The sequence below is a fragment of the Trichechus manatus genome, unplaced genomic scaffold, assembly GCF_000243295.1.
Source record: "Trichechus manatus latirostris isolate Lorelei unplaced genomic scaffold, TriManLat1.0 scaffold00069, whole genome shotgun sequence".
NCBI lineage: Eukaryota > Metazoa > Chordata > Mammalia > Sirenia > Trichechidae > Trichechus > Trichechus manatus.
In genome coordinates this window covers 4422920-4443094 of record NW_004444005.1, presented here as the reverse complement: position 1 = coordinate 4443094, position 20175 = coordinate 4422920, and the positions used below count along the sequence as shown (strand labels likewise).

The window sequence follows — 20175 nt, the reverse complement described above, 5'->3', positions numbered from 1 at the left end:
TGAGCACACACCTCTGGGAAGTAGGCGTATCCTCTCAGTGTGCTTAGCAGGTGGGGAATGAGCCAGGCGCCAGGGCCGAGCCCCTTCCAAGGCCCAGGCTCGCTCTTTTTTTTTTTTTTTAAATTGTACTTTAGATGAACGTTTATAGAACAAATAGTTCCTTATTAAACAGGACACATACTGTTTTATGACAATGGTTAACAACCCCACGACATGTCAACACTGTCCCTTCTCAACCTTGGGTTCCCTATTACCAGCTCTCCCGTCCCCTCCTGCCTTCTAGTCCTTGTCCCTGGACTGTTGTGCCCCATTAGTCTCGTTTTGTTTTATGGGGCTGTCTAATCTCTGGCTGAACAGTGAACCTTGGGAGTGACTTCATTACTGAGCTAAAAGGGTGTCTGGGGGCCATACTCTCAAAGTTTCTCCAGTCTCTGTCAGGCCAGTAAGTCTGGTCTTTTTTTTGTGAGTTAGAATTTTGTTCTACATTTTTCTCCAGCTCTGCCCAGGACCCTCTGTTGTGATCCCTGTCAGAGCAGTCGGTGGGGGTAGCCGGGCACCATCTAGTTGTACTCGACTCAGTCTGGTGGAGGCCGTGGTAGTTGTGATCCATTAGTCCTTTGGACTAGTCTTTCCCTTGTATCTTGTTTTCTTCCTTCTCTCTTGCTCCTGAGGGGGTGAGAGCAGTGGAGTATCTTAGATGGCTGCTCACAGAAGCCCTGGGCTCTTTGGAGGGCAGTGGGCTTTAAGACAAACAAGATGGACTGTGGCCCACCCTCATCTGGGAGGGGTCTGGGCTCTTGTCCTATTTCCTGAAACTTCCAGAGAAAGAGTCGGGGGTGAGGGGGACTTGTTGTCCCTTCACTAATTCCTTCCACAAATACTGAGTGCCTCCTGCTCTGAGCACTGGGGACACGGTGGTGACGAGACAGTCCCAGCTCTCGTGGGGCATCCGCTCCGGGGTCTATCGTTACAAGCTGACTGTGAACCCTCGTGGGGAGCAGGCCATGCGGCCCAGCCCAGGACTGGCATCCAGGGTGCAGGATGCTAGCACCTGGAGTTGGCAGAAGGTCTGCATGAGGGCTGAGTCCAGCTTTGAGCCGACGTCCAGGGACTCGGAGCTGTGGACGCAGGAATGCCTTTTTCATACCCAGCACACACCACAGGCCTGCATTTGGGAGGTTAGGGCAAGGGAGAGATTCGGGGTGAGAATTGAAAACCGAGCCCAGACTCTGCCTGGGGCCTCCCTGAGCCTTTTATCTCGTCTGTCAAACGAACGTGGTTATTCCTGCCCCCGTGGCTGAGGGAGGGTCTGGGGAAATGCAGGGCAGGTGGCAGCAGCTGCAGAGCAAGCTGCCTGCTGAGGGGTCTCACAAGGGGTCTTACATTGTCAAACCTGGCTACACGCTTAAAAGGCCGTGCTGCGGGAAAGCAAAACTCCAGTGAGTGCCAAATGGTTGGCTCTGAGTGTTGTTCAAGTTCATCTCCAGGGCTCCAAACATTCCTGCGAATGGAACTTCACTCAACTTTTTCCCTGAATGACATTCCTCATGTATATGGTTTCTCTGATTGACATGGGAGGGGCTGGGAGCAGAGTGATCATCAGAGTGACCCCTGCCCCACCCCTGGGAGCTTATAGAAGGGACAAGGGCCTGTGGAAGTCTGGAGAAGGTCTGATTAGCAGGGGAGGGGGCAGTCAGGGAAAGCTTCACAGAGGAAGTGACATTTGAGCTGGGCTCTGAAGGATGAATAGGAGTTTATTGGTTGGACTAGAGCAGAGAAAGGGTATTCTGGGTAGAAAAACCAAAACCAAACCCAACCCACTGCCATCAAGTTGAATCCGATTCATAGTGATCTAGAGGACAGAGTAGAACTGCCCTATAGGGTTTCCAAGGCTGTAATCTTCAGGGAGTAGACTACCACATCTTTCTTCTGCGAAGCAGCTGGTAGGTTTGAACTACTGACCTTTTGGTTAGCCTAGTGCTTAACCACTGTGCCACCAAGCCTCCATTAAGGGTAGAAGGGAGAGTATATTGTATGCGAAGGCCTAAGGTGAAAAGGGCACGGTGTTGAGGGAGCTAAGAGTGGCGTTGAGTGTGGGCAATGGGGAGCCATGGTGGGTGTTTGAGGAGGGGGTGGAGCTACCTGTTGGCTTGGACAGCTGGGGCTGGAAGCAGGTGCTCAGGCCTCATTGCACGAGGTGGGATATCAGACTGGTGGAGCAGTGGGGTTTAGGGTATGGGCTGCATGACTGGGGCACAGAGGGGGCACTTGTCCTGGGTGGGTTGGACGGGCCTGGGGTCGAATGTTGACTCCTCCCCTTGGGCAAATCACTTAGCCCCTCTCCTCTGAGCCTGGGCTTCTGCCTCTGAGAAACAGGTACAACAGTATCGCATGATGTCGCGAGCGGGGTGCTCTGAGCATTGGCTTTGCTGAGCCTCAGGCAAGTTACTCACCTTCGTGGGCCTCAGTTTCCTTATCTGTAACTCGGCCTAGAGTTGATGTGAGGTAACTTGTGTCCCACCCCTGGAGCAGGCCGGTGCTCGGTGACGGTGGTGTTTTGCTCTGTGTGTGACCTTTCTTGGCCTCGCCTGCTTTCCTCCCCACCTGCCCCCAGTCCTAGAATGGGGCGTCCTCACGGTTCACTTGAGGAGAGCGGGGCCCAGAGGATGAAGTGACTCTCCTGAGGTCCTGAACCCAGGACTCTGTGACCCTGGAGTCAGCGGCTGCCAACCAGGGCCTTACGTGGGGCCCAGAGTGGGTGGAATGCCCACGCTGTGCCCAGGGCATGGTAGGTGCTGGGTCAGTGGGTGGTGGCAGAGACCCAGGCTGTGTGACCCTGGGCTCTGGGTAGAGACTGGGCCAGGAACCCTCCAGCCTTCCCTTTAGACCCATGTCACATACCGAGGGCCCCATGGGGCAAGGCCGTGGCTGCTCTCAGGCAAAGGCTCTGCTGTGGGAGAAGTACTTTGTTCTGAGTGCAACAAAGGCCCTGTCAACACTAGCAGGCTCGAAGCTGCCTGGCCTGTTCGGAGCCAGAGGCCGGGCCAGGCTGGGCTGGTGTGGGATGGTAGCCCCCTCTGCCCGGTGTGGGATGGTGGCCCCCTCTGCCTGGTGTGGGATGGTAGCCCCGTCTGCCCGGTGTGGGATGGTATACCCCTCTGCCCGGTGTGGGATGGTAGCCACCTCTGCCCGGTGTGGGATGGTAGCCACCTCTGCCCTTTGCGCAGATACACTGTCTCCCAGGTGGTCTTGGCCCTGACGGTGGCAGGACAAACTCCTCTGTGTGGGAGCCACACTTCTGGGTTACAGGCCCTTTGTGACCCAGGTACCCCATCTCATCTCCCAGCTGCCCAGGGAGGTGGACAAGCAGTTGTCTTCACCTTCCTTCCACAGACAGGACACTGAGGCCCAGAGACTCCAGGGCTGGGACGTTGGACCCCTCAGTCGTTTTTCTCACATCCCACCTGCACAGGGCTTTGCAGGGGCTTCTAGGCACTGATGGGGTGTCCCCTGTGTGCCTGGCTGGTCCTGGGTCTCACGGGGGTTGCAGGCAGGGAGGGATCGGACCCTGACTCCCCACTGGTTAGGTGAGGCGGAGATGCAGCCAGGCTCCTGAGGCCTCAGCCAGAGCACCCTCTCCGGGTTGAGGGTAGCTGGGGAGACCCAGCAGGGCTTCCAGAATCGGGGAGCAGCAAGGCTGGGTCTTGAGAGGTGCAGAGCATCTCACCCCACCCTAAATAGAGCCAGGCCACTTCAGGTCAGTGCTCTGCAGAATGTGCTACCACAAGATGCCCACAACAGAAGCAGAGAGGCTTCTGTGCAGGCAAGAAACTTGGCTGTAAGCTTCCTGGCAGCCAAGGCAAAAAGGGGAATTTGTAGGGTTATGATAGGAAGAAAACACACAAGGTTATTTGTAGAGACAACCAAACTCCCAGGGAGGTGCTCAGGGAGGCCGAGTGAGCGAGGCTGGAAGCCGACTTTCTAGAACAGTGTGGTACATGAGCTTCTCAGGTCAGCCTTGTGCTCTTTGAACACCAATTTGGGCTTTCCCCTGACCCCCACTTTTTATTGTGAAATAATCTCAAACTTAAAGAAGAGGGTCAGGAATGTGCAAAGAGCTCCTGCATGCCCTTTACCCAGATGTGCCGATTGTTATCATTTTACCAGATTTGCTTTTTTAATCATTGTATTGTATATATGTATAGATACGTATTTTGTATGTATGTGTATTTTTATTGTGTCTGTGTTTGAACCATTTGAGAGTGAACTACAGGCACAATGCCTCTTTGCCCCTGAATACTTGAGTACCTGTGTTCTAAAAACGAGGGCATTCCCTTATGTAACCACAGAAGAGTTATCAAATCAGGAAACGGCACTGATGCAACTCTGTCATCTAATCCACGGACCTTACTTGCAGTTCACCAGTTGCCCCAGTATTGGTCTTTAGGCCTATTTTCGACCAATTGTCCCAATATTGCCCTTTCTACCTATTTCCCCTCAGCCCAGGATCTAATCCAAGACTGCACATGGTGTTCCTGCATTCCCATCAGTCTCTTTGGCCTCCTTTATCTGGACTAATTCCTCAGCCTTTCTTTGTTTTTTGTGGCACTGACGTTTTGAAGAACGTCCCTCAGTCTCCCACGGCTGGAGTCAGGTTGCACGCTTTTGGTGGGAGGACCACGGGTGGCCTGTGTCCTCCTCTGGCATCACCTGTCACAGCCATGCTCACTGGTTACAGGGGTGCCGGCCAGGTTCTCTCCTGTGGAGCGGCCTCAGCTGCCTTGAGGACGTCCTTGGCTTCTTCCTGAGTCTCACGCGTGGTCCAGATTGGTGAGGCTGCCCAAGCGGTGGTCACCGCTGCATGACAGATGCCCTGTGGGCGTAGCCGAGGGTCCTCGGGGCTGGAAGGGGAGGGGGCCTTTGTCGGGGGCTACCAGAACCTGGCCCTGGGCTAGGCACCTTCCATCGCTTGTCCCCAGTCCTCAACCCCAGGAGTATGGACTGTGATCCTCAAATCACAGATGGAGAAACCGAGCTCAGAGGACCTCGTGATTTGCGTGGGGACAGAAGCCACTGGGAAGGGTGGGAGTCCAGGCTTGCTTCTTTGCGAGGATATGCTTCTGGGTAAATCCTGAGCAGTGAGCTGTCTGGCCGTGGTTTTCTCTGCCACCTCTTAGGGGCTTTGTGGGGCTGAGAAGAGCAGGGCTGGCAAGGAAAAGCCCCTCAAGGCCATGTAGATGAGACAGCATGGGCCTGATGTTTAAGAGCACAATTCAGGAGGCAGGTGGACCCGAGTGCGAATCGCAGCTCTCCCCATGCCAGCTGTGTGGTCATGAGTGAGTCGCTTCCCCTCTCTGAGCTCAGTTTCCTCATCTGTAAAGTGATGACAACAACAGTACCTACCTCCGAAGGTTGTTGTGACGTTTAACACCTGGGTGGCGCTCAGCATGGTGCTGGCATCCAGGAGACTGCTGGCTGTGATGGTCTGAGCACTGGGGTCACAGAGCTTTGGGGGACCTTACAGATCACCTGGTTCAATCCAGGTCAAGGAGGGGAAGGAACGTGCCCAGAGTCACACAGTTCACGAGGAGCAGAGCTTCCCAAGGCCCAGCTCAGTGCCTCAGCTGTCCCTCACACCTGAAGACCAGAAGCACAAGGCTCAGGATCTAATCCCAGACCACACATCATTTGTGGAGAGTGACTCAGTTTACTCATATCTCACTGGCTTGTTCCCATGGTAATGGGCTCGTGGGAGAGAGCACCAACCCCAGAGATTGCAGGAACTGGGTTCAGAGACACTATAGAGCCAGTTGGTTAGGGAACGCTTCTCAGATAGGTGGATTCTGAGTTGTGGTTATTATTTGTTTGTCTGTTGACCTAAATATAGCTAGGATTTGACATCACTTAATAGGACCAAGGAAGTGATGAAAGGAAGGAAGACGGAGAGGAAGCACAGATGCCCAGTCTTCAAGATTATGTACAATTACGTGTGAACTTTACTCTGAGCTTCCTGGCAGCCAAAGTGAAAAGGGATACATGCTCAGTTATGTAGCTTTCTTTGTCCCTGTTCCTCAGGGGAAGTGGAGCTTTTCCAAGCTGTTAGCTGTAAAAGAACTTTTTCTGAGTGATGTGGTTGGCTGTGTCTGCAGAAACACGAAGTGATGGGTTTCATGAAGCTGGGTTTTGTAACTGCCCCTGTGGGCACCAGAATGGAGGGTGGAGTTCCCTGGGTGAGGGTGGCAGGCAGAGGGGACAGCCTGAGATGGTGTGTTTAGGGGAAGGGCAGGTGACAGGAGCCCTTCCCCCTCCCACGCTGACCTCGCGGGCCTGTCCCTGTCCTTTCAGTTGGGCCATGTGGTGCTCTCCCCAGTCTGGTTCCTCTACAGCCTGTTCATGAAGCTGTTCCAGCGCTCCACCCCAGCCATCACCCTAGAGAGCCCGGACATCAAGTACCCGCTGCGGCTCATCGACAAGGAGGTGAGTGTGGGGGCCCTGCAGGACTCAGAAGGGCCGCAAGGCACCCCCTCCTCCTTGTCAGCATCACAGTCCTTAGCACCTACTCTGAGCCCAGAGCATGGTACCCTCAAGGCAGGTCCTACTGTGTATCCATTTGACATGGGGAAGGCCACCAGTGAGTGGCAGAGGTGGGATTTGAGCCCAGGTTTCTCTGAGCCGCCCTCACTCTCCCACAGAAGGTCAGAGTGGAAGAGACCTTTCCTGATTTGGGGGTCCAAGCCCCCATTTAACAGCAGCCTGAGAGGAGTAGGGGTCATTCAAGTCACACTGTGAGTCAGGGGTAGAAGCACGACTCAGGCCCAGGCCTCCTGGTGCTTCCCATTAAGTTGCGTGGGGACAAGGGCTCTCCCTCCTCCTGTCCCCTGACTGCCCTGTGCCTGGCATCAGTGACCCACGGCACCTGGTGCCCAGACATCTTTGCTTCTGTGCAGAGTCCCCGGTGGTCTCTGCTGCGTGGCGCCATCTGCCCTAGCCAGGAGGCTCACCACAGCCTGTCCTTTCCAAACCTCTCATGTGATTTAAAACCTTCGTGTTGCTCCTTTGCCTTGCCGCCCAGTAAGGACTGCTTCCCTCTGTCACTCTCCTTCATCAAAGCTCCTCCCTCGCTCTATTTCTGGCCACCCTGAAGCTATCTCACGAAGAGCGTGGCAGGGGAAATTGAGTTACAGAGCAGAGAAAGTCACCTTCCCAAGGCCCTGGAACCTGGACTCCACCCAGGCCTCTGTCAGCATGCTTGGCCCATGCTCCCCATGAATTTCAGGCCTCCATGGCACAGAGCTTGTGGCTTCCTGTGACGGGGTTGTTGTTATTAGGTGCCATCAAGTCGATTCCAACTCATAGCGACCCTGTGTACAACAGAATGAAACACTGCCCAGTCCTGCGCCGTCCTCACAATTATTGTTATGCTTGAGCCCATTGTTGTAGCCACTGTGTCAATCCATCTCATTGAGGGCCTTCCTCTCTTTTGCTGACCCTCTCCTTTACCAGGCATGATGTCCTTCTGCAGGGACTGGTCCCTCCTGATAACATGTGCAAAGTATGTGAGACGAAGTCTTGCCATCCTCACTTCTAAGGGGCACTGTGGTTGTACTTTCTCCAAGACAGACTTATTCGTTCTTCTGGCCGTCCATGGTATGTTCAGTATTCTTCACCAACACCACAATTCAAAGGCATCAGTTCTTCTTCAGTCTTCCTTATTCATTGTCGAGCTTTCGCATGCATTTTAGGCGATTGAAAACACCATGGCTTGGGTCAGGCGCACTTTAGTCCTTAAAGTGACATCTTTGCTTTTTAACAGTTTAAAGAGTTCTTTTGCAGCAGATTTACCCAATGCAATGAATGGATCATCTGATTTCTTGACTGCTGCTTACATGGGCATTGATTGTGGATCCAAGCAAAATGAAATCCTTGATAACTTCGATCTTTTCTCTGTGTTTCGTGATGTTGCTTATTGGTCCAGTTGTGAGGATTTTTGTTTTCTTTATGTTGAGGTGTAATCCATACTGAAGGCTGTGGTCTTTGATCTTCGTCAGTAAGTGCTTCAAGTCCTCTTCACTTTCAGCAAGCAAGGTTGTGTCATCTGCATGTCACAGGTTGTTAATGAGTCTTCCTCCAATCCTGATGCTCCATTCTTCTTCACGTAGTCCAGCTTCTCAGATTATTTGCTCAGCATACAGATTGAATAAGTATAGTGAAAGGATACAACCCTGACACGCGTTTCCTGACTTTAAACCACATAGTATCCCCTTGTTCTGTTCGAATGGCTGCCTCTTGGTCTAAGTACAGGTTCCTCATGAACACAATTAAGTGTTCTGGAATTCTTATTTGTGATGTTATCCATAATCTGTTATGATCCACACAGTCGAATGCCTTTGCATAGTCGTTAAAACACAGGTAAACATTTTTCTGGTATTCTCTGCTTTCAGCCAGGATCCACCTGATATCAGCAATGATATCCCTTGTTCCAAGTCCTCTTCTGAATCTGGCTTGAATTTCTGGCACTTCGCCATCAGTGTACTGCTGTAACCGCTTTTGAGTGATCTTCAGCAAAATTTTACTTGCATGTGATGTTAGCGATGTTGTTCGATAATTTCCGCATTCTGTTGGCTCTCCTTTCTTTGGAGTGGGCACAAATATGAATCTCTTCCAGTCAGTTGGCCAGGTAACTGTCTTCCAAATTTCTTGGCATAGATGAGTGAGCGCTTCTAGCGCTGCATCCGTTTGTTGAAGGCAATTCAGTCAGTACTCCGTCATTCCTGGAGCCTCGTTTTTCGCCACTGCCTTCAGTGCAGCTTGGACTTCTTCCTTGAGGACCATCGGTTCTTTTTTTTTTTTTTTTCCATTGTGCTTTAAGTGAAAGTTTACAATTCCACTTAGTCTCTCATACAAAAATGGATACACACATTGCTACATAACCCTAGTTGCTCTCCTTATACTGTGATAGCACACTCCTCCTTTCCACCCTGGATTTCCCGCGTCCATTCAACCAGCTCCTGACCCTCTCTGCCTTCTCATCTCGCCTCTGGACAGGAGCTGCCCATTTAGTATGTATCTACTTGAGCTAAGAAGCACAGTCCTCACGAGTATCGTTTTATGTCCCATAGTCCAGTCTAATCTTTGTCTGAAGAGTTGGCCTCGGGAATGGGTTTAGTGCTGGATTAACAGAGTCCGGGGACCATGCTTCCTGGGGTTCCTCCAGTCTCAGTCAAACCATTAAGTCTGGTCTTTTTTACTAGAATTTGAGTTCTGCACCCCACTTTTCTCCTGTTTTGTCAGGGACTCTCTGTTGTGTTCCCTGTCAGGGCGGTCATTGGTGGTAGCCGGGCACCATCTAGTTCTTCTGGTCTCAGGCTGATGGAGTCTCTGGTTTATGTGGCTCTTTCTGTCTCTTGGGCTAATATTTTCCTTGTGTCTTTGGTGTTTTTCATTCTTCTTTGCTCCAGGTGGGTTGGGACCAATTGATGCATCTTAGATGGCTGCTCGCTAGCTTTGAAGACCCCAGACACCACTCACCAAAGTGGGATGTAGAACATTTTCTTAATAAACTTTTTTTTTATGTCAGCTGACCTAGATGTCCTGTGAAACCATGGTCCCCAGAACCCCACCACTGCTACTCTGTCCCTCAAAGTGTTTGGTTGTATTCAGGAAGCTTCTTAGCTTTGGTTTAGTCCAGTTGTGCTGATTTCCCCTGTATTGTGTGTTATCCTTCTCTTCACCTAAGATAGTTCTTGTCTACAGTCTAGTTAGTGAAGACTCCTCCCCCCTCGCCCCCATAACCATCAAAGAATGTTTTATTCTGTGTTTAAACCTTTCCTTGAGTTCTTATAATAGTGGTCTCATACAATATTTGTCCTTTTGTGACTGACTAAACTCACTCAGCATAATGCCTTCCAGATTCTTCTATAAGATGTTTCACAGATTCTTCATTGTTCTTTATCGTTGCTAGTATTCCATTGTGTGAATATACCATAATTTGTTTATCCATTTGTCTGTTGATGGGCACCTAGGTTGTTTCCATCTTTTTGCTGTCGTGAACAGTGCTGCAATGAACATGGATGTGTGTACACCTGTTTGTGTGACGGCTCTTATTTCTCTAGAATATATTCCAAGGAGTGGGATTGCTAGATCATATCAGTACTATCAGTTCTTGATCATACGCTCCCTCTGAAATGGTTGAACGTTGACCAATTCTTTTTGGTACAGTGATTCTGTGTATTCCTTCCATCTTTTGATGCTTCCTATGTCATTTAATATCTTCCCTGTAGAATCCTTCACTTTTGCAACTCAAGGCTTGAATTTTTTCTGCAGTTCTTTCAGCTTGAGAAATGCTAAGTGTGTTCTTCGCTTTTGGTTTTCTATCTCTAGGTCTTTGGACATTTCATTAAAATACTTTACTTTGTCTTCTCAAGCCACACTTTGAAATCTTCTGTTCAGCTCTTTTACTTCATTTCTTCGTTTTGCTTTAGCCATTCTGCATTCAAGAGCAACTTCCAGAGTCTCTTCTGACATCCATTTTGGTCTTTTCTTTTTTTCTTGTCTTTTTAATGACCTCTGCGTTCTTCATGTACGATGTTCTTGATGTGTGCCTGTAATTACAGCAGAGTCCACAGAGAAATTGAAAACTGAAGCAAGAAAAGATGAAAACTACCACCTCGCGAAGGAGAGCAGGCTTAACCTGTCAGCGTTTTATACCTATGCATGTGCACACACATATTTTTTCTTACAAAATTGAAATCATAATGTTTCGAAACCTATTTTTAAAAACCTTTTTCTTTCTTTTTTTAATTGCAGAAGTAATGTATGATCTCTATGTGCTTGCCGTAAGAATTCTGTCTGTGAAGTGTGAAAGCTCCCGTCACCCTCACCTTGCTGCATCCCACTGCCCTGTGCAGAGGGTCAGCATGTACCCGCCGAACCCTTTTCTAGGCATCCCATTCGTACATATGTGACGTGTGGTGGTGCCAAACAAAACAAAACAAAAAAACCCAAGCCCATTGCCTTCAAGTTGATTCCAGCTCACAGTGACCCCCACGTAACAGAGTAGAACTGCTCCATAGGGTTTTCTTGGCTCTTTGTGGCAGCAGATCACCAGGCCTTTCTTTTACGGCACTGCTGGGTGGGTTTGAACCACCACCCTGTAGGTTAGTAGTCAAACGGAAACGGTTTACACCACCCACGGACTTACAGAGGTGTACAAATGTGTGTATATCTAGTTTCTTTTTTTTTAATAACTTGATTTTTTTTTTTTTACCCAGCCATACAATGTGGATAGCTTGTTTTGTCTAAGCCCAGAACTACTTTGTCATCTTTGATGACTGTCTCGTATTTTGGCATAGGAATCCCCACAGCGGACCCTCCAGTCCCCTTTGACTGAGCATACGGATCATCCTAGAGTTTCCGCGCTCTGTAGCAAATGTCCCAGCAGTGAAATCTTCCTCCCCTACTCTGTTAGAGTGTAGTGGTGACCTTGTTGGGTCAGCCCGCAGGCTTGCTCTTGAGATTTCTGCTGTGCTCTGCCAGGTTCCAGTCGCTGGAGAAGGACATCATGCTTGGTAAAGTAGAGGGTCAGTGGAAAAGAGGAAGACCTCAATGAGATGGATTGAGACAGTAGCTGCAGCAATGGGCTCAAACACAGCAACGATAGTGAGGAGGCTGCAGGACTGGGCAGTGTTTCGTTCTGTCGTACATGGGGTTGCTGAGTCAGAACTGACTCGACAACCCACCAACATCTGCCAGACTGTGCTGTTAGAGGTTGCCCAGCCCAGTAATTATCAGTCTTTACCTCACTTTGGTTTTTCCTCCCAAAACTGCCTGGCATGTGGTTTTCTGTCAGGAGCAGTCAATAATCCTGGAATCTGCTCCCAAGAGGCCTTGGGACTCCATTTGCTAGAGAGCAAAGGCTTCCTGGAGGAGGCAGCTTTTGGGCCTGGTGGCCCCAGCCACTGTGGAACCCTGGTACCCATGTGTTCTGAGGGGTGGCCTGGGAGCCGTCATTCCTGACACAGGCCACTTCCACTGCCTGCGCACTTCAGGGCGGAGCTTCTCTGTTCCTGAGGCAGCCGCTTTGTTCTCGAACGCTTCTGAGGGTCAGAAAGTCCTGTCTTGAACTGAGCTGAGATTGGCTTCTGTGACACCCTGTCCCTTGGAGGAGTCTCTTGTTCCCCGTCTGAGTGATATCACCTCTGTCTACCTGTGGACCTTGCTATGTCACTTTGCCATGTGTGGGTGTGACCATGTGCATGCCAGCTGCCTGCTTCCCACACAGCCCTTGCATTCCCACCCCCCTGGCTGCACCTGGTGCAGGGAGACCCCTCAGGGCCTCCTGGAGCCCTGGTCAGGGTGCTAGGCACCTGGATTTGGTTCCGCTCTGACCAGAACTCGCTGTGTGAACTGGAGTGGCTCACTCGCCTTCCCGGCCTTGTCTAAGACCACTTGCCGGCAACCATGGAGCTCTAGTCTTTGCTCTGCCTGTGCCCAGCCTAGCTCTTAGACAGCCCCTACCCCACCCTGGAGTGGAAATGACTGCCACCCTCCCACCACTGACCATGCCTGGGTGCCCGCTCTGAGGTGGTCACTGCTCGGGGTCAGCCCCAGGGGCTTCCCAGGCAGTGAAGGTGGTGTGTCTCCTGCCCTGCCCAGCCAGCCTCCGTTGTGGCCGCCCACGTCTCTGGGGCGTCTAAGCACAGCATCTTCTGGACGCCCCTTTGAGGCCTGGGTTGGGGATGTGGGGCCTTGTCTCAGCTCGGGCCCCAGTTTGCCAGTCCAATCCCGAGTCCTTTCTGCCACCCCAGGCCACTCCCAAGCTGATGGCAGAGGGGCCTGACCAGGGCTCCGGGAGGCCCTGAGGAGTCTCCCTGTACCAGGTGCACCCGGGAGGGTGGGAGTGGAAAGGCTGTGTGGGAGGCAGCAGCCGGCATGCACATGGTCACACTCACACCCGTGGCAAGGTGATGTGGCTTTCCAGTGGATTCCTCCCTTCTCCTCCTGCTGGAATTCTCTGGGCCATGTGGCAGCCCCCCTCCTGGATTCTCTCTTCGCCTCACTACCTTGTATGTGGCCTGAGTGGGTCACTGCTGCGCTTGGGGCCACAAGAGCAGAGGCACTGTGCGCATGCCTGTCCTGTCTGTCTTCACACTGTGTGTAGGTGTGCGCCGGCGTGTGGTGTCGCCGTTACTTCATGAGGACACTTGGGGGCACTGGGGAGGGGCGGGGGATGAGGTCCAGTGGCCCCTGTCCAACAGCTTTGTGGCCTCTTTGCAGATCATCAACCATGACACCCGGCGGTTCCGCTTTGCCCTGCCGTCGCCCCAGCACATTCTGGGCCTGCCCATCGGTGAGTCCTGCTGGGCGCAGCCACACTGAGCCCTCGCGGGCAGCCAGTGCTACGTTGGGGTGGGAGAGCAGGGAAGGCTTCAAGGAGGAGGTGCTGCCTGGGCCTTCGAGAATGGGCTTATGAGATGAGAGCAGGAAGGGTCCGCATCCCTGGCAGGGGTACCAGCACAGCAGAGGTGTGGAGGCAGGAAACCGGGCTGTGGGTGAACTTCCCCACGGGGACGGGGCAGTGGGAGCCGAGCGAGGCCAGGCCAGGCTTTGAATGCTGGGCAGGGCGCTGGGTGAGAGGAGCCGGGGAGATGGGTTGACCAGACCCAGGGGGTGGCAGCAGGGATGACTGTTGGCCCAGAGTCAGCCTGCCCGTCCTGCTGCAGGCCAGCACATCTACGTCTCGGCGCGAATCGATGGCAACCTGGTCGTCCGGCCCTACACGCCCGTTTCCAGCGATGATGACAAGGGCTTCGTGGACCTGGTCATCAAGGTGAGGGCCCCAACTGTGCAGGGGGGTGGCGGGGGCACGGCCACAGCGGAGGCCTCCCAGGGGTCCACGTCCCTCCTGCGGCCTGGCCTCCAGAGCACAGCCCTCCTGTTTGCCTGGTTTCCTTGTCTTCAGCAGATGGTAGTTCATCAGCAAATGCCAGACCGACTGGGGAGGCATCTGGGCAGAGGGCAGAGGGCAGAGGGCAGAGGGCTGGGGTTCAGGCTGGGACTCTGCAAACAAGGACAGTTATCGATGGGAGAGGAAAGCATAGGCCGGCCAGTTTGTGCAGGGTGTCCAGCCTCCTCAGGGACAGCGCAGAGACCCTCCACGGTTGCGAGACCGGCAAGACCCTGCTTGCCCTTCAGGCCCAGCGCGGATGCCCCCTGATGCCGAGGGTGGTGGGGCAGGGCGGCAGGAGCCGCTGGCCTCCTGGCGGGGGCGTGCCCTGGCTCCGCGAGCTTGTGACGAGCCCCTCGTGGCATTGTCTGGGGAAGTGGGGCGAGGGGGCAGTCTGGGGACCACTGTGGGTGGGGGGTGCGTGCACGCACGCCGGGGAGGAGAAAATGCAGCCCGTAGAAGTGACAGACAGGGACACAGAGCAACCAGCAAGGATCTTAAAAAAACATCATGCTAAGGGGAAGAATAAGAAGCAGAATGACAGCTGTCCAGGCTACACGTTCACGAAAATGAGAAATACAAACTTTACATCTGCAGTCCGCGTTCTCTGCTAACACGTCCAATGTGAGAACAGCCCAGGCCGGTGCATGGAGGACGTCAGAGTCCCTTGCCAGCCCAGACCCCAGTGTCCTCGGGACCAGCTCTGCTGTCCTTGTTTCACTTCATGGCACAGGCCCCTGGTGCCCCATCTTAGGTGGAGGGACTGGCCATTAGGCTAGAGGTCAGAGGAGGCCCTGTTAAGGTTTGGGACTTTGCCCAAAAGCAAAGGGGAGGTGGCGAACGTTAGAGTACATGCCTGCTCTGAAGTCACTCTGGCCGGATGTGAAGAAGGTGCTGGATTCAAGGAGAGAATGAAAAGCTCACCAACGACCAGGCCCCTCCTGGCTTGAGGGTCTTGCTGACACCCTTGGCCCCTGGATAAAGTTCAAGTTCCTGGCACACAGAGCTGGGACAGTGTGCTCTGTCACTGCTCCTGCACCCTCTTGTCCCCCACAGACAAGTCCCCTGTGCCGGATCCACAACATACCCTTCTTCCCCCGAGCCCCCAGGCCCCCTTAGGCCTCCTGGCCTTTGCACACACCGTCACCCAGCTGCGTTTCCCTCTTCTGCCCATCAGACCCCTCCTTGCCCTTCAGGGCCCAGCGCAAATGGCCCCTGGGAACCCTTCCCCCACCCTGGGCAGGGCAAGCTGCTCCCTCCTCTGTAAATGATGGGCGGTAGCACTTGTTCCCAAGGCAGTAATCCCAGAGGGCACAGGAATGAATTCCAGAACCTCCTGGGGACAGTGATATTTTTAGGACAGCACAAAGCGGAAAGAACCAAAAATCCACCAGAGGGGGCGTGGCTGATGGACTTCCCAGAGCCTCCAATGGGAGGCGGTGGCCACCGGGACAGTTCTTGGCGGGATGTTTACACATGGAGGCCTCCGGTCCATTGGCCTTGTATACCAGCTGATGCTTTGCTCTTTCCAAGGGGATGTTAGGTGGAGGGCAGACTCCTAGGGGGACGGGACATGGGAAGGGGAAGTTTCGATGGGTAGATGGGGCTGAGGGAGAAGACCTCACACGGCCACTGAAGAACCCCAGAAGAGAGCTCTCCCCGGTGACCCTGGTTGACCCGGTCACCCCATGGGACAGTGGACTGAGGGTGTGTCTTGCAGGTTTACTTCAAAGACACCCATCCCAAGTTTCCTGCTGGAGGGAAGATGTCCCAGTACCTGGAAAACATGAAGATTGGAGACACCATTGAGTTCCGGGGCCCGAACGGGCTACTGGTCTACCAGGGCAAAGGTGATTTGGGTGGAATCCCCTGGGGCCCAAACAGGCGTGAATGCCGGGAGTCCTGGATTCGAGTCCTGACTGCTCCTGTCTGCATGGGTGACTCTTGCCGAGCAAGCCATCTCCTCCCTGGGGCCTCAGTCTCCCCAGCTGTGTAGGGCATAAGTAAGCCAGCACGAGGGTTGCGCACTGGCTGTCCTTGGGGACCAGAGCTGACCCACAGACCAGCTTTGGCTGACCCAGCCTCTGAAAACAAACGAGCAGAAAGATTGAGTTGGAAGGCTCAGTTCTTCTGAGTCTCCGCTGCTCCCTACTGCCATATACAGCGAGGGGCTCCTCACTTGAGTCTGCCATTGGAGTTTGAGACCCCAGGCTGCAGCCCCCTGACCCAGCCTGGTCTCCAAGGTGGTATCCTGGGGTCCCTACCTTCCACCCTCTCCCTCCCGCACCCTAAGTGGCTGGGTAGCACGGGCTGTCCTGCCTCGGACCCTCACAGTGGAGCAGCTACTCCAGCCTGTCCGACCCCCAAGGACAGCCTGTTTGAGAGCTGAGCCTCACCCCTTCTCTCCCCAGGCAAGTTTGCTATCTACCCAGACAAGAAATCCGACCCGGTCATCAAGACGGTGAAGTCTGTCGGCATGATTGCAGGAGGAACAGGTATGTGGAACCCGCCACACATTGAGTCCCTGGATGTCGCGGGTCATGGGTCAGGGTCGGGGCAGGGAGTGAGGCAGAGATTATAAGCCACTATGAGCTGGCGAGTCAGGACCAGGCCCAGTCATCCTGACATCTCTCCCCAGGCGCCTGGTCCTGGGCCTGTGTACTCAGCAGGTGCTCACTCAGCGCATGGGGGCGGCTGTTTTGCAGGCATCACCCCAATGCTGCAGGTGATCCGTGCCATCTTGAAGGACCCGGATGACCACACCGTATGCCACCTGCTCTTTGCCAACCAGGTCAGTGGGCAGACCCCACAGGGCTAATGGCTTCAGCCCAGAGGTGCCAAGGGCCTGGCACAGTACCTTTCCAAGTCTCCACGTGGCTGTACTGAGGCACTTGGGACGCTGGGATGTGAGGGGTGTTCTGGCCCAGGCGGCCTCCGCAGCAGGGGTGGGCTGGAGTCTCAGTCTCCTCAGTGCCTGGAGTGTCTGACCAGAGTGGGGTGCTTGGTGGTGGGAGCACCTGGAGCACCCTCATGCTCCCTGAGGTTCCCCCCTGCCTGCGCCCCCCACAAGCAGAGTTTGGAACCCACCAGGGAAGTGGGAAGGATGCTGCCCGGGCTTGGGCCGCCCTGAGGTGGAAGGGCTGTTGTACAGATGAGCAGCTGAGAGCAGATGGCGTCTGCACGGGTCTCTGAGCTGGCGGATATGTGGCAGGGCCTGGACCCTGGTCTCTGGCTCCTGCATTCACAACCTCTTCCCCACGCCTGCTGCCCGCCTGCCCAGGCCTGCTGTGTGGCCTTGGGCTCATCCCTTCCCTCTCTGGGCCTGGCTTGTCATCTGTAGAAGGACCCGATGAAGTGAGGGCATCGCCTGGGCCTTTCCAGGGTCAGTGTTCCGTGACTGTGAACATGTGGATTCATAAAGTAACACCCCATTTCAGGGAGGCCAAAATGAGACCGCAGTGGTGTGGGGCCATGCCCAGACCCCCTGCACCTCTCAGATGTGGTTCAGTCAGCTGTCTCCAGGATTCGTCTGCCTGAGCTCCGCTTTGTTCACACGTGAGGAAACCGAGCCCAGGGTTGGGGGCATTGCCTGAGGTCCTTGGACATGGCCCGCCCCTAGATAAGGCTCCAGTAGGGGAGAGATAAGGCTTGTGGACGGGAGAGGCCCTCTTCCCTCCCCCGCCCCCACACAGTGCAGGAAGCTGCCCAAGGCCAGCCGAGGTGGGCGTGACCAGCTCCAGGGGTGGGAAGAAAGCCAGAAATTCCAAGCTGACTGAGGGAGGCTGGCTGGGCGGGCAGCGGGCAGCCTTGGTGGTGTGCGCTCAGGTGTCATGGAGACATCAGGACTTCTCCCACCTGTACAGGTCACAGTCGGACCTGTTGGCCTGTTAACCAGGGTAGTGGGATCGCCCACCACCATCAGGGAGAGGCCGTGACCACCCATGTCTCACAGGAGAAACCAGGACCAGGGCCCCAGATGCCTCGTCTAGGGCTCCATCCCCATTGCCAGGCCAGCGTCTGGCACATGTGCCTATGAGGGGCTGACTTACCTGACTGCGCCCCTCGGACCCGTGCCCGGCGACCAGCATGCTTGTGTGGATGGGGGTGGGGGCTGGGTGTGTGGTAGCTCCTTCTGGGCCAGGCGGCAGCGAGAGGGGACACAGGAGTGGGAAGGGCCCCAGACCTGCCGGCAGCCCCACTCCCCCTCCTACCAGGGTCTGGAAGGCGAGACCTCAGTGTGGGCAGTCTGCTCCAGCAGGCTCTGGAATCCAGCTCCTGGAGCACTGCTGACTCTGGAGTCCTTGAGGTAGGGTGTGGCAGCAGAGGGAGCTGGCAGGCTCCAGTCACTGCTCCTGGGTGACAGCCACTGTGAGGTGGGGCCTCGTCACGAGCTCATAGAAGCTCCTGCTTCCTTCGTGGTGTTGCGTTGCTGTTTGGTGAGCGCTGTCGGTGAGGAGTAGGGGTTGAGCATTGGGGTAGTGAGCAGCTGGCTTCCTGGGCCTGAGGTTTTCTGTTGGGAGGAGGCCCCAGCTCTCGTCCATGGCCACCAGACGCCTTGTAGCTAGGTCGCGTGTGTGTGTGGCCTCATGTGGCACATCCCCTTGAGTTACTTCTCTGATCCCCCCAGGCCTGGAGTGAGGATGGGAGAGGCAGCGGAGGGGGGAAGGGGCTCTCCTGGGAGTTCTCCAGAGGTGGGGTCAGCACTATGGGGTTCCCAGTTTCCAGGACCCGGGCAGGGGCCAGGGAATTGACGGTGTTACCTATCCTGGAGGCTCAGCGGGCATTGCTCAGGGCCTGGCGGGCTCTCCTGGGAGGAGCCACGGGCAGCGTGGGATCCCCGTGGCCCCTTGGCCAGTGTGGACGCTTCCTCCCGCTGGGAAGAGCAGGGCTGGGAGGGGGCCTGGATACTGCCCCCGTCCATTACCAGTCTTTCTGCAGCCTAGCACAAGACAGTGGTCAGCACAGTGGTGACAGCCGCTGTCCCCTAGCAACCACGGTGCGCCAGGCCCTGTGGGCACCTCATGACCCAGCCGCACAGCAACCCTGCAGTGTAGCTACGTTTTATGAGAAGCTCAGGTCCAGAGAGGGAATGTGGCTGCCCAGGTCACACAGCCCGTGGCACAGGCCAGACAGGACCTTCCTCGGGAGGACGGAGGCCCTGCCTGTCCCAGGCCTGCTGGCCTTGCCCACCAGGACCTGTTTCCTCCAGACAGAATGGTGGGTGGTCCGTTCCTGTCTCCTGCTTCTCTTTCTCCAGTGTTTCTCAGACATTGTGGCCTCAGGACCCTCTTTTTATACTATAAAAAAAGTATTGAGGACCCCAAAGAGCTTTTGTCTTTGTGGGTTATAACTATCGATATTTATCACATTAGGAATTAAAAGTGAGATACTTTGAAGATATCTGTTCATTTAAAAATGACACGAATAAACCTACTACGTATAAATAATAAACAGCGTAATTGTATGAAGAGCAGCCGCAGTTTGGAAAGCATTGCTTCGGTTGGCAGTTCTGTAAACCTGTGTAGCATCTGGCTTCTGTGCCTCTGTTCAGTCTGTGCGAAGTCACAGGTCACGGCGTCTCCAGGTCGGCCCATGGTATACGCATGCGTGAATGAGAGTGGAGATGCAAATAACATCTTAGTGATGGTGTCGGATCGGTTCTGACCTCATGGACCCTCTGAAGGGTCTTAGGGACCCCAGGTGCCCAGGCCGCACTCTGAGAACTGCTGCTGTACTCCCGTCGGGTCATCGAGTCCCCCTCCTTCCTCGGCGTCCCCCCGCTTCGTTGGCATCCCCCTCTTCCTCGGCGTCCCCTTCCTTCCTTGGCATCTGCCTCCTTCCTCAGCATCTGCTTCCTTCCTCAGGGTCCCCCCTCCTTCCTCAGCATCCCCCCTCCTTCCTCAGCATCCCCCCTCCTTTCTCGGCGTCCCCCCTCCTTCCTCAGCATCGCCCTTCCTTCCTCAGCATCCCCCCTCCTTCCTCAGCATCCCCTCTCCTTTCTCAGCGTCCCCCCTCCTTCCTCAGCATCCCCCCTCCTTTCTCGGCATCCCCCCTCCTTCCTCGGCATTGCCCTTCCTTCCTCAGCATCCTCTCTCCTTTCTCAGCGTCTCCCCTCCTTCCTCGGCATCGCCCCTCCTTCCTCAGCATCCTCCCTCCTTTCTTAGCATCCCCCCCCTTTCTCGGCATCCCCCCTCCTTCCTCAGCATCGCCCTTCCTTCCTCAGCATCCTC

The 20175-nt window shown here is 54.6% G+C and overlaps 1 protein-coding gene across 2 annotated transcripts in view; it reads left to right on the top strand.

Annotated features, from left to right (window-relative positions):
- Nucleotides 1-1295: 1295 nt before the first annotated feature.
- Nucleotides 1296-20175, top strand: part of LOC101342852 (NADH-cytochrome b5 reductase 3) — a 29202-nt gene continuing 10322 nt past the window's right edge. The window contains exons 1-9 of one of the 2 annotated variants that reach the window (XM_004379986.2): nucleotides 1296-1796; nucleotides 2646-2671; nucleotides 3394-3430; nucleotides 6346-6477; nucleotides 13276-13348; nucleotides 13722-13828; nucleotides 15666-15795; nucleotides 16357-16440; nucleotides 16651-16736. In XM_004379986.2, the coding sequence (XP_004380043.1) occupies nucleotides 1743-1796; nucleotides 2646-2671; nucleotides 3394-3430; nucleotides 6346-6477; nucleotides 13276-13348; nucleotides 13722-13828; nucleotides 15666-15795; nucleotides 16357-16440; nucleotides 16651-16736 (729 nt within the window). In that variant the 5' untranslated portion in view covers nucleotides 1296-1742. Of the gene's footprint in view, nucleotides 1797-2645; nucleotides 2672-3393; nucleotides 3431-5752; nucleotides 6044-6345; nucleotides 6478-13275; nucleotides 13349-13721; nucleotides 13829-15665; nucleotides 15796-16356; nucleotides 16441-16650; nucleotides 16737-20175 lie in introns of those variants that run through there. The other variant, XM_023734592.1, reaches the window with a different exon arrangement.